The sequence below is a fragment of the Orycteropus afer genome, unplaced genomic scaffold (assembly GCF_000298275.1).
Source record: "Orycteropus afer afer isolate SDZICR_OR568_19922 unplaced genomic scaffold, OryAfe1.0 scaffold00026, whole genome shotgun sequence".
NCBI classification, from domain to species: Eukaryota; Metazoa; Chordata; class Mammalia; order Tubulidentata; family Orycteropodidae; genus Orycteropus; species Orycteropus afer.
This window is the reverse complement of record NW_006921613.1, coordinates 6953219-6966792: the sequence shown is the minus strand read 5'-3', so window position 1 is coordinate 6966792 and position 13574 is coordinate 6953219. Positions and strand designations below refer to the sequence as shown.

Below are 13574 nucleotides of genomic sequence, written 5' to 3'. Positions count from 1 at the left end.
CTGGAGAAGGATGTCATGCTTGGTAGGGTGGAGGGTCGATGAAAGAGGGGGAGGCCTTCAATGAGATGGATTGATACAGTGGCTGTGATGATGGGGTCAAGTATAGCAGGGATTGTGGGGCTGGGGTGGGATCGGGCAGTGTTTCGTTCTGCTGTGCATGGGGTCGCTATGGGTCGGAAACAACTCGACGGCACTTAACAACAACAACAACAACCTATGCTCACCCTGCCAAGTATGTATTAGACCTCATCTCTACACAGTCCTGCATAACCAGTCTTCTTCCTTTCTCCCAAGGCTCTTATAGGCAGGACTTTGAACGGGTTCATTTCCTTGCTGAAAATTTGCATTTCTACCCCAGATATACTGAATCAGAATCTACATTTTAATGATAACATAATTTAACATAAGAATCACTTTTGGATCTAGAAGAATCACCCGGGGATCTTGTTAAAATGAGGAATTGATCCCAGACCTTTTATTTAAAACTCATTACATTTGCCTAACAAGGTGCCCTGGGACTGATTGGCTGCTAACCCAAAGACTGATAGTTCAAACCCACTCAGTGGCTCTGAGGGAGAAAAACCTGGCAACCTGCTCCTATATAGATTATAGCCCCAAAAGCCTATGGGGGCAGTCCCACTCTATCACATGGGGTAACTATGAGTAGGAATTGACTTAACGGCACTCAACAACAACACATGGAAAAAAGTCCATGGACTTTCCAGTTTCATGTGGAAGATATGAGTGACTATCCCCAAGATCCCCCAGAAATGATAGAGATGGGAAAAGAGGAGGAATCTGGAGGCAGCCTGTGGTTGGCAATTTGAGTTCATCTATTGGCATCTCAAAGGAGCTCTGGTGGCATAGTGCCTAAGGCATTTGACTGCTAACCAGAAGGTTGGTGGTTCAAACCCACCAGTCACTCCATGGAAGGAAGACTGGGCAATCTACTTCTGTAAAGATTTACTGCCTCAGAAACCCAAAGGGGGTCTCTATGAGTTGAAATCTACTTGATGGCAGTGAGGTTTTTTTTTTTTTTTTTTTTCCTTTTCTTTTAGAAAGGGATCTCAAGAGAAAGCCCTGGTGATCTACTTCCAGAAAATTAGCCACTGAAAATCCTAGGCAGCTCAGTTCTACTCTGATACACATGAGGTCACCATGAGCCAATATCAACTCAATGGCAACTGGATTTAGCACCCTCATCCTTCACTGTCATTTCAAAGTGTCTAAGGAACTCTGGGGGTGTAGTGGTTAAAGTGCTTGACTGCTAGCTAAAAGGTCAGCAGTTCCAACCAACCAGGCACTCTGTGGAACAAAGATGAGGCAGTCTGCTTCCACAAAGATCTATAGCCTTGGACATTCTATGAGGTAGTTCTATTCTGTTCTATAGGAGTGCTACCAGTTGGAATCAACTTGATGGAGTGGGTTTGGTTTGGTTCAAAGTGTCCGCCTTTCCCAAGTAGATTGTAAGCACAATTGAGGCAGAAACCAAGATTCCTGCTTCTTTGTGTGGCCCACACAAGGAGAGTTTGGCACACATGGTAAGTGCTTAGTAAATGCTTTTTCTGTCTAGTCACGAGCTTATGGAGAAACTTTTCCACTCCAGTATTGGTAATTGATACATGTGGTCAGGAGAAACACAAGTATCTCAGCTATTCATGTTACAACCTCATTACCTCAACTGAATGCTCAAATAGAACAGTTGACAATAAGAGACACCTGTTTATGGAAGTAAAATTGTTTTGTCAGATTATGTGTAAATGATTGTTCTGAACTCTTTAGATCCTCTGGTCATTACACACTAAGGAAGGCATTTGTTTCCTGATCTGGGCCCTCAGTTTTTCTCAGGCTTTTCATGAAATAAGATAGAGAACCAAAGGACCAGCTCTGCTCTCAACTCCTCTTAGCAGCCCCAAGAAGACAAGCTGGTGGACAAGAGCATTACGACTGCTCTCTGAGAGCCAAGTTTCACCCCTGAATGATGGCACTATCGTCGCTGACATTGAACTCTATCAGGCACTGCCCTCTAAGGGGCCCCCTACGTCTTCTCACTGACCATCACTTAATTAAGTCGATTGCTGTAGTGAAGCTAACTTGAAAATGATTCTTCTACTAAAACTTCAGTAAAAGTGGTTTTGATTGGCAAATGGGTCTTTATTAAATTGCTTTTAAGGATCTCTTAGGCAAATATGTTGTTGTTGAGTGCCATTGAGTCAACTCTTACTCATAGTTACCCCATGTGACAGAGTGGGATTGCCCCCATAGGCTTTTGGGGGCTATAATCTTTATAGGAGCAGGTTGCCAGGTTTTTCTCCGTCAGAGCCACTGAGTGGGTTTGAACTGCCAGTCTTTAGGTTAGCAGCCAAGTACTCCCAGAGCTCCTTGTTAGGCAAATGTAATGAGTTTTAAATAAGAAGTGTGGGATCAGTTTCTTAGTGTCACTATTCAATCAGTACATTTTCAGAGGGGGGTTGCTTTTTAGGTTTTTTTGCGGAGGAGTTGTGATGCTGGGTTTTCTTTCTTCCATCTGTGGTTTATTATCTAAATTTCTTTTTCTATTGTAGGACCACCTGGCCCACCAGGTAAGTGCCCATGGACTTTCCAGTTTCATGTGGAAGATATGAGTGACTATCCCCAAGATCCCCCAAAATAATAAATAGAGATGGGAAAGAGGAGGAATCTGGAGGCAGCCCTGACTATGTCTCCCCCACTCCTTCTCTCTGCCTCAATCACAAGGTCTCCCACCCCCACCCACTCCAAGAACCTACATCCCCACCCCCATGACCTATCACTGCTGGGCTTGCACTGTGGGTAGTAGACACAAAGGTGGAGAAGAAAGGGAAGAAGCAAGGGGATATGTAAAAAGCATATGGTGCCAGCAAATCACACTAACTTCAGTAACCAGTTTGAAAATGTCCCTGTTTTGTGTTTTGACACAGGACCTCCAGGAGTTGATGGCATACCAGGACATAATGGATCAGATGGACAGCCTGGTCCCCAGGGCCCAAAAGGCGAAAAAGGAACACATGGAAAAAGAGGAAAAATGGGTATTTTGGCAGCTCTTCTAATTTCCTTGTTGCTTGTCTCCATGATTGTGTTTTTGATGGGGTGAAGCTATGGACAGTGGGTTTAATGCATTTCTCTGCATGGAATGCTGCTTTATCTCTTGTGTGGAAGACACTAGGCCATGGGCATTCTTTTTTATTTTTTTTTTTATTTTGGTCAAAGTATACAGAGCCAAAGATACATCATTTCAACAATTTCTAAATGTACAGTTCAGACATTGGTTACATTCTTCAAATTGTACTACCATTCTCTCTACCCTTTTCCACATTATTCTACTACCATTATCTTAAAGTCACTGCCCTGTAAGCTTTCCAACCAACCTTTGTAGCTGCCATTGTCAATTTGTTCTTACATAGATAATTCTTCAAAAGAGCACAATGTTCATAGTAGATGTACTTTATGAATTGAAATAAGCTACTTTTTGGTTCAAAGAATTCTTCAGGGAATAGTTTTGGTTTAAGGTTTAAAGGTTGAAGCTTATCTCAGGTCATTAGTTTTGGGAGCTCATCCTGCTTCATTGGCTCCAAAAAGTCTAAAGTCTGTGAGAATTTTAAATTCTGTTCCACATTATACCCCTTTTGATCAGAATTCTTCTATAGAATCTTTGATCAAAATGCTCAGTAATAGTAGCTGGGCACCATCCAGTACTTCTGGTCTCATGGCAAAGGATGCAGTTGTTAATGAAAGCAACCATTAAACCTTGACAAATGTTAATTCAACTGGAGAAGTGCTCTCTCTGATTCCCATTCTTTTGCTTGCTCTGCTTCAAACTGAAAGACAGAAGGAGTGAGAGAGGGCAGCCCAGGGAAGGGATGCTAAAACAAGTTGTGGGATGACTGAGAGTGTTAATGCCCAAAGTTCTTTCAATGTGTATTTCCTGCCTTATTCTCACATTGCCTCTTCTTGCCCAGTTAATCATTGTTTGATTGAAAATCAATTGACCGGTGTTGGCTCCTGACAAATTCTCCTGGCTAAACGAATAGTTGGGAGCATTTGAGTAGAAAGGCAGTATCTGGCCTCTGAAGGCTCTATACAGGAAATTCTCCCCAAAGTTGGCTGTCAGGTCAGCTGGCCTCAGCTGTCAGGCTCTCCTCTGCTGGACCTAATGACTATTACAAAGATTGCATTTCCTGCCCTGATATGAGTCAGAGCATTGCCATCACCAGGTCAAAGAAGCACCAAAGTGTCTGATGTATGCAGGGAGCTGTGAGAGGCAGGGGGCTCATGCAGGGGCCTGCCAAGAGGCAAAGCTGAGGGCTGGTGGGGTGGGTGCTGGAGAGTCAGTGGAGAAGGACTGGCAGACTTACCTGAAGAGACATGGCACGAGGCTGACTGGAGGCTTAAGAACAACTACCCGAGAGGCCCCTTGGAAGATCTGGTACTTAGCCATCTCACAAGACCACTGTGGGGGGACTGGGAGGGGTTCTTTTTATCCAGAGATGCCACTGCACCCTCTTGTGTCTTTTCAGCTTGGCTTTAGTACCCAAACTCACATGGACAAGCTCTGGGCTAGAGAAAATACTAGAACATTCTTGCAGATAGCACAGTTACCCCTTCCAGGACCTCTGCTCTTATGCCCATAAGCAATTTAAGTGAATCCAGTGAAGAGGGGGGAAATTGCTGAGTGCCTCAGCCACTTGGCAAAGCCTACCTGCTTGTGTCACTTGGAGGCAGCTTCTATGGAAATGAGCTGCACACAGCCCAGGTCAGCTCAGTGCGCACAAGGCCAGCAATTATAGTCAGAATTAAGTAGGAGTAATGGATCAGTACGTGTAGGATAATAATTATAATTATAAATAAGCATAGCATAGAATAATGATGACTCAGTGTGTGGACATTTGGTTTATCCTGGGATTACTCAAAAAAATGTGACTCAGTCTTAAGGATTCAGTAAGTCAGTATTTGGGGTAGTGCCTAAGGCATTTGACTGCTAACCAGAAGGCTGGCAATTCAAACCCACCAGCCACTCCTTGGAAGGAAGATTGGGCAATATACTTCCGTAGAGATACTGCCTCAGAAACTCAAGGAGGAGTCATTATGAGTCAAATCGACTCAATGGCATGATCTAAAATCATGAAAGGTGTGTGTCAGGGTTGTGTCCTTTCACTGTACTTATTCAATCTGTATGCTGAGCATATAATCTGAGAAGCTAGACTACATGAAGAAGCATCAGGATTAGAGGAAGAGGCTTTAACAACCTGCGATATGCAGACACATAATCTTGCTTGCTGGAAGTGAAGAAGCCTTGAAACATTTACTGATGAAGATCAAAGACTGTAGCCTTCAGTATAAATTACACTTCAACATAAAGAAAACAAACAAAACTCAAAATCATTTAGAGAAAAAAAAAAGGGGGGGAGAACCAGGTTTGCTGGTCCAATAGAACCTGGTGGAACCACTGAGACTATGGCCCCTAGCTGCCCTTCAGGTCTGGAATTGAACCCACACCCGTGGTTTCCAGTCAAACAAAAGACAGGCATATGAGTTGAACATTTACCTCAGGTAGATACACTCCTTGGAGAGAACAATCATGGGAGAAGGAAGGACTGCTTATGTACAGGAAGACAGCTCAGGGGGCAGGAGTGTATGGAGGGATGGACACTGGGAAGAGGTAACTATCAGGACGAAGTGGAAGGAGAGCTGTTGCATTGTGGTAAACTGTGCTCAATGACATGAGACAAAGTGCATGTGAACTGCTGTGTGGAAAGTGAATTTGCTCTGTAAATCTTCACCCACATCACACACACACAAGAAAAAAACATGAAGAAAAAAATCTTCACAACTGGACCATTAAGCAACCTCCTGATAAATGGAGAAAAGATTGAAGTTGTCAAGGATTTTATTTTACTTGAATCCACAATCAACACCCATGGAAGCAGCAGTTAAGAAATCAAACTACATATTGCATTGGGCAAATCTGCTGCAAAAGACCTCTTTAAAGTGTTTAAGAGCAAAGATGTCACTTTGAAGACTAAGGTTTACTTGACCCAAGCCATGGTATTTTCAGTAGCCTCATATGCATGTGAGAGCTGGAAAATGAATAAGGAAGACTGAAGAAGAATTAAAGGTTGTGAATTGTGTTGACAGAGAATATTGAATATTCCATGGACTACTAGAATAATGAACAAATCTGTCTTGGAGGAAGTACAACCAGAATGCTTCTTAGAAGTGAGAGTGGCCAGACTTTGTCTCTCATACTTTGGTCATACTTTGTTTTCAGAAAGGACCAGTCCCTAGAGAAGAATATTATGCTAGGTAAAGTAAAGGGTCAGTGAAAATGGGAAAGACCCTTAATGAAATGGATTGACACAACAGCTGTGACGATGGGCTCAAGCATAGCAGTGATTGTGAGGACAGCTCAGGACCAGTCAGTATTTCATCCTGTTGTGCTTAGAGTCACGTTGAGTCAACACCAGTTTGACAGCACCCAACAACAACAACAATTTTAGATTGAGAGGCCAGGTAACCCTCCCTAAGAAGGGGGCTTTGAGCAAATGCTTGAGGGAGATGAGTGGGTCACATATCTGAGGGGAAAGTGTTCCGGGCAGAGTTTGAGCCCAGTGTTCAAGGAATAGCAGAGGCCAGGGCAGTCAGGATAGAGAGGATGAGAGGTTAGAGAATTGGAGTTGAGATCAGAGAGGTAACAAGGCCAAATCAAGTTGGCTTTGTGCATTTTAAGGACTCTAGCTTTTACTCAGAGTGTGGTGGAGAGGATTTTAAGCAGAGAAGGACATAACCAGACACATCTTTGGAAAGGCTCATTCTGGTGGCTATGCTGAGAAGAAACTGCAAGAAGAAAGGGAGGTGGTGACAGAAGTGAAGGAGGTGGTAAAGCAGTGTTGGCTACTGGTTATTGATTAGGTTGACCCAGATCTTGTTTCCCTGAAAACCCATAACTTCAAGAAAGATGCAGACCTTCCCCTGCAGCAGTCTCCCAGTGAGGGAGGCCTCCTTGGGTTAGCAACATTAGGCCAAGATGCCTTCACTAAACTTGATAGAACCTGAGTCACCAAGGGGCCCAGCAGAGAGTTCCCTGCCCCAGCCCAGGGGAGGTAGGTGACTACCACCATTCTTGGTGTACAAAGACAAGAGTTATTGCTCACCCCTGGGGCAGCCCGGATTCTAAACCAGACCCATCAAACTCCAGAAGAAGGACCTCTCTGTCCCCAGTCACCTACCAGAGTCCCCAACTTTCCCTCTCACCTTCTTGAACCCTCCATAGTTCCCCATCCTACCAGGCACTCAGTGTTCTAACAGGGAGAAGATGATGGAAAAATCAGGCTGTGAGCACCAGTGCCTTGTCTTCAGGGTGGCATGGTCACACCTCCACTCACTGCAAGAATTGCCACTTAAGTGAGGCCTCAGGAGGGTCAGGGCAGGTTTATGTATGGAAGATACAGGACTGAAGGGGAAGCCACAGAGAAAGAGGCACAGTTGAAGGGCAGTTTATCAAGCTCTGAGTACATGCACTTTTTTACCTATTAGTTTATTCAGTGTTTTGACCACCATTCCATAAAAGATATTCTTCATTAATTAGTTAATCCATTAGCTTAGCAATTATTGATTGAGTGCCTTTGGTCAGGTACCAGGGATACACAGGTGAGCCAATGTGGACACAGTCTCTATCTTCATGGATCACAGAATCTAATGGGGAAACAAGCATTACTTTTTTTTTTAAGCCCAAACTAGAATATACTACCCTAAGGGTTGACCATTTGAATTCACCCAGTCAACAAATACAACAAATAAATGCATTTGTCATAAGGAGTTCTGGTGGCATAGTCCCTAAGGCATTTGACTGCTAACCAGAAGGTTGGTGGCCACCAGCCACTCCACAGAAGGAAGACTGGGCAATCTACTTCCTCAAAGATTTATTGCATTGGAAACACTATGACAGTCAGAATCAACTCTATGGCAGTGAGTTTTTTTTTTTTTTTTTTTGGTGGCAGGGGTTGGGGTGGGGGATGTGTGGGGGGTGGTGACTGCTTAGGTCAGACCTGAAGGAAGAGAGAGAGCTAGGGAGGGAGAGGTCTGGGTGGTGCTTACTCATATCCAGGCCCTGGGGTTAGGGGAGCTTCAGGGTAGCAACAACTGGGAGGAGTTCAGTGTGACTGGAAAGGAGTGGGCAACGGGCATGGGGAGCAAGGTGATGTTGGAGGCTGGGGCCGGGCTGGTCAGGGACCTTCCCATGGGCAGTTGGGCCTCACTGTCAGCTTCCTGGAAGACCCTGCCTGCAGTGTCTTATGCAGGGGAGGGGCCTGAGCGATGTGCATGGCTCTGTGCTGCCTGGCCAGGGTCAGGACTGTCAGAGAAGGGTTGTAAATTAAGCTGAGAGTTAAAGGATTATATTGGTGGTTTTGGGAGCTCTGGTAGCATAGTGGCTAAGGCACTTGACTGCTAACCAGAAGGCTGGCGGTTCAAACCCACCAGCCACTCCTCGGAAGGAAGGTTGGGCAATCCTACTTCCGTAGTGATACTGCCTCGATACTGCCTCGGAAACCCAAGGAGGGGTCACTATGAGTCAGGGCTGACTCGATGGCACATAACAACAACAACAACAACATTGGTGGTTTTGCCCAGCAGGGGGTGGGGGAGAGGAGAAGTGGGAGTGTATTCCAGAAAGAGGGAACAACAGTACAGTTTCCAAAAAGGAAAAAGGAACAGTGTTTCACAGAGATTGGGACTCAGGGTGGGATGTGCCCTCTGGCAACAATCTTCTGAACATTTAAAAAGCTAACATCGACTGCCAGGCACTCTACTAAGTACTCTGTATACTTATCTCAAGGAGCTCTGGTGGTGCAATGGTTAAGTGCTTGGCTGCTAATGTCAGCGGTTCAAACCCAGAGGCAGGAGAAAGATGTGGCAGTCTGCTTCCATAAAGCTTACAGCCTTGGGAACCTGATGCTTCTACTCTGCCCTATGAGCAGAATCCGGCCTTTTTTCTGGCAGAATATGCTGATGGGAAGCCAGCAAGAAGTCACAGCACAATGTCACAGATCACATTAGTGTCATGTGCAGTCACTCAACAGCAGTAGGTTTGATTTTGGTTTTGATACTTATTTAATCCTCACAACAATCTGATGGGGAGGGATATTTTTATTAGCCATCTTTTTCTAGATGAAAAAACCTTATCTTTCTGTTTCTCAAAAAGGCCAAATTCACCATGGTCTCTGGGTCTTTGCAACACCTGCAGTGCCCTCCCCGTCTCCCTCCCCTCTCACGTGGCTGCAACCTTCTCATGGTACAGGTCTCAGCTCAGGTGTCAGCTCCTCTACAGTCTCTCTGCATCCAGCCCCTGCCTCGGCTCTCAGTCACATCCCCTGCTCTCTTTCAAAGCATTTATCCCTCGCTCAGGGTAATTTGTTTTGTTTGTTGACGTGTTTATGGTTTGACTCCCTAGGTAGAATGTGAGGTCCGTGAGAGGACCCATCTGTCTTGCAGTCTTTGCCCAGAGAAGGAGCTGAACGAATATTGCTAAATGAAAGGCAATAATTTGTCTAATGTCAAATAGCTAATAGAGGGGGGAGGCAGTATATGAATCCAGGTCGCTCTGACTCCTGGGCACTGTTCTAACAAGTGACATGAAACATCTTCATTCAAGGGGATTGGATCCCAGTTGTAAGAGTAGGATTATTAGCACAGGAACAAACAGGAAGGAAATCTGGGCCCCTACAATTAATTGAAGAACATAGGGCTCCAACTCCTTCCAACCTGAGCCCCAATGTTGAGTCTTACTGGCAGAGCTGGAAGGATTTCAGTCTTTCACAGTAGACCCTGGAATATTTGAGAGAATGAATGCACATTTCAAAGAGTAATACACTACCACCCAGACAGAGCAAATGATGTGACAACTGTTCCCTGCTTTCAAGGCAGAGGTGACCAGTGCCAGGGACTCCGGGAGCATCTGGCTCAGTCCTTGACTGGGCTCTGAGGCTTTGGGCAAGTCACCATCTGCGCCTATCTAGGTCTCCTCACCTGTAGACTGAGGAGGGTGAGTTACAACAACTGCAATATGGTTTCCAGTTTTTAAATACACTGCTATGTTGTTAAAGTAGCTCTGGTGGTGCAGAGGTTAAAGTATTCAGCTGCTAACCAAAAGCTTGGTGGTTCGAACCACCAGCTGCTCTGCAGAAGAATGTCTGCTTCTGTAATGATTTACAGTGCTGGAAACGTTCTGGGGCAGTCCTACTCTGACCCATAGGGTCCTTATGAGTTGGATTCAACTCGATGGCAGTGAGTTTTGGCTATGTTCTTATGGTTAGCTGCCGCTGATTTGGCTCTGACTCATAGCAACTTTGTGCCTAACAGATCGAAACGTTCCTTCTCCATCAAGCTCTCATTTTCTCACTTAAGAGTTAACATTGAATTGTCTTTAAAAATCAAATCCCCATAAAAACAGAAATAAACATCCTCCTCCTTATTCATGTCTTGGGGTTGGGTTTTGTGGGACACCCTCTCGCCCTCTTTCCCCCTGTGAGAGTTGATGACAGATGGTTTTGCCCAAAATAAAACATCCTCCCTCACCCCCTGCCATAAAGATGATGGAGTTGACCTCAGCCCAGAGACATTCACACAACCCAAAACTCCAATACTGGTAAAACTGTTTGTTTTGAGTGGGCGCCACCAAGGAAGAAAAATAGCAGAGACCGGTTTCTAGCACACCAGTGAGGCGAGCAGAATCTCGCCTTTCTTCTGGCAGAATGTGCTGACGGGAAGCCAGCAGGGAGTCATGGGACAAACAACGCCAGGGTCTAGATCACACTAGTGTCAGTGTGCACAGCTCGCAACCTTAACCTCTGTGGGTCAGGGCAGGGGAATAATGCCACACAAAGGTCCTCTGATGGTGGATGGCGATTAGATTTTGTTTATTTCTGACACCATGGCCAGTGCACAGCAAGGCAGTCTTACCCACCAAGGTCGGTGATACTGTCCAGAGCTGATACTCAATTAGAGGTCAAAGACAGAGTTTGTACACAGATAGAATGGCCCTGTCCTTTCTTAACAAAAGCTTGGAAATGGTGGTTCATACCCCAGCTCAGAGTCAAAGGCATCCTGAAGCAAAGGTCTTTAATATGGCTATCTTTAAATACCTACTCCTGTGAGGGCTGTGGGAGCTCTGGTAGCATAGTGCCTAAGGCACTTGACTGCTAATCAGGAGGCTGGCTGTTCAAATCCACCAGCCATTCCTCAGAAGAAAGGTTGGGCAATCAACTTCCATAGTGATACTGCCTCGGAAAACCAAGGATGGGTCGCTATGAGGCGGGTCTGACTCGATGGCATGTAACAACAACAAGATGAGGGCTATACTGAGGGTGAGCATTTTCCTATTTCACACATGGCCTTTTTAAGAGAGAAAATGAGAAGCATAAGAGGAAGAAATGAAAGGAAAGACAAATTGGATGGTGATGCAGAAAGATTCTTTGTGACTAGAATAAATGCCTTAAAAGAAAATCCTGAAATAACTAGCAGATACCATTTCCCTGAGCATTGCTAAATCTGGGTCATGTGAAACCTTGAGTAGGTATTAGTTATACGTGATGCATTGTGCTGGCTGGACTCTATGGCAACGTTCTCATCTTTTGTCTCCATCAGATAATGTGCCAAATTGTCTATTTAAAATAACTGACAAAAGAACGTCCGCCCACGCAGAGCTCCTGTATAGGTCCTTTCTCAAGTGAGTGAACCACTTTCCAGCAAGATGTCCTGGTGACCAAGGGCAGGGATGACCCAGAGTGATGGCTTTTCTGGGCCGTTGGGAGACATGTATTATGAGCTGTGAGCTGCTGAGAGGCATGGTCACCCCCTGTGTTGGTGAATGCACAGCAGAGCCATTTGCTGACAATGGAGGGATTTCCCGCACTTTTCTTCACATCCTCACTGTATTCCCCAGCTCCTCAGTTAGTGCCCAGTGCCTGCCTGAGATTACCACTGGCAAAGGCTTCTGACTCCCAGCTATAGCTGGTTTCCATGTTTCTCACTGAGATACTGAGGTGTTTTTACATGGTGGGCTGAAATCTAGCAAATGGATCTTTTGTTTATTACCTTTACAAACAGTGATCAACACTTTGGGTTTCTTTCATGCACTGGTGTCTTCCTTGGGATGGTTTCTGTAGAGTCCCTTGAATGTTGGAGAGCAGAGAACATTTCATTCCTCGGGGGTAAATGAAAGATGTTAAGAGCTTTATGTTTTAGGGACTATCTGCCCTTGATGGCAGCATATTCAAATTCAGTCTATGGTATGTTGTAATGTAGTGGTGACCTCCCTGTCAATGAAAGAGCCTAAGAAGAGCCAATCAAGTAAAATAAAAAGGTTTTTGGGGTTAGATGGTAGGTTGGTCTAAATAATACCAAAACTAAACCAAACTCACTGCCATCGAATCAGATCTGACTCATAGTGACCCCTGCTTGGGTTTCTAAGGCAGTATCATTATGGAAGGAGATTGCTCAATCATCCTTCCAAGGAGTGGCTGATGGGTTTGAACCTCCAGCCTTCTGGTCAGCAGTCAAATGCCTTAGACAGTCTGGAATTCTATGATACTTTTGGAACGATAATATTAGTATCATACAGGCTGGCAGGAGATTGGGGGGAGGGGAAGAAAAAGTCTAGAGTTCATTTTAAAGCTGTTGTTATTGTTATGTGCCATTGAGTTGGATGAGGCAGTATCATTACAGAAGTAGATTGCCTCATCTTCCTTCTGAGGAGTGGCTGGTGGGTTTGAACCACCAGCCTTTAGGTTAGCAGTCAAGTACCTTAGGCACTATGCTACCAGAGCTCCTTCATTTTAAAGTTAGAGGGAAGATAATTGCAATGCCTGCAAGATGACAATTGAAGAATAGGGATTGGCCAACAATCATGTTGTCTACAAATAAAATTTTAGTTCTTCCTTCCCAATCTGTATGCCTTTGCTTTCTTTTTTTCTTGCTTATTGTATTGATTAGGACTTCCAGTATAGTGTTAACTAGAAATAAGAGCATATTTCCTTGTCTTTGTCCTAATGTTAGAGGGAAAACATTTAGTCTTCCACTGCTAAAGATGGTGTTGTCTACAGCTTTTTGGTAAATGCTATTTTTGAGATTGAAAAAGTTCCCTTCTATTCCTAGTTTAGTGGAAATGTTTTTTAAGAATAGGTATTGAATTCCATCAAATGCCTTTTCTGCATCTGTTGAAATGACCGTATGATTCTTCTTAATTTGTTAATATGGTGAATTGCATTGATAGAATGATTAGAATTTTGGACCATATTCTGGCTAAATTACTTGCATATAAGATTGATTCTTTTGAAGTTTATAGTTAAGCTTTATTATGGCAGATCCATGGCAGCTTTAATTCTCTAGTTAATTTAGCCCCACTACAAAGACTAGGAGCTCTGGTAGCATAGTGGCTAAGACACTTGCCTGCTAACCAGACGGCTGGCAGTTCAAACCCACCAGCCACTCCTTGGAAGGAAGGTTGGGCAATCCTACTTCCGTAGTGATACTGCCTCGGAAACCCAAGGAGGGGTCGCTAT

General features: G+C 44.5%; 1 protein-coding gene across 1 annotated transcript in view; it reads left to right on the top strand.

Moving 5' to 3' along the window:
- GLDN (gliomedin) overlaps window positions 1-13574 on the top strand; it is an 88102-nt gene that overhangs the window by 57776 nt on the left and 16752 nt on the right. Inside the window, exons 3-4 of the mRNA XM_007935176.2 lie at window positions 2565-2582; window positions 2940-3047. Of these exons, the coding sequence (XP_007933367.1) occupies window positions 2565-2582; window positions 2940-3047 (126 nt within the window). The remainder of the gene's footprint in view (window positions 1-2564; window positions 2583-2939; window positions 3048-13574) is intronic.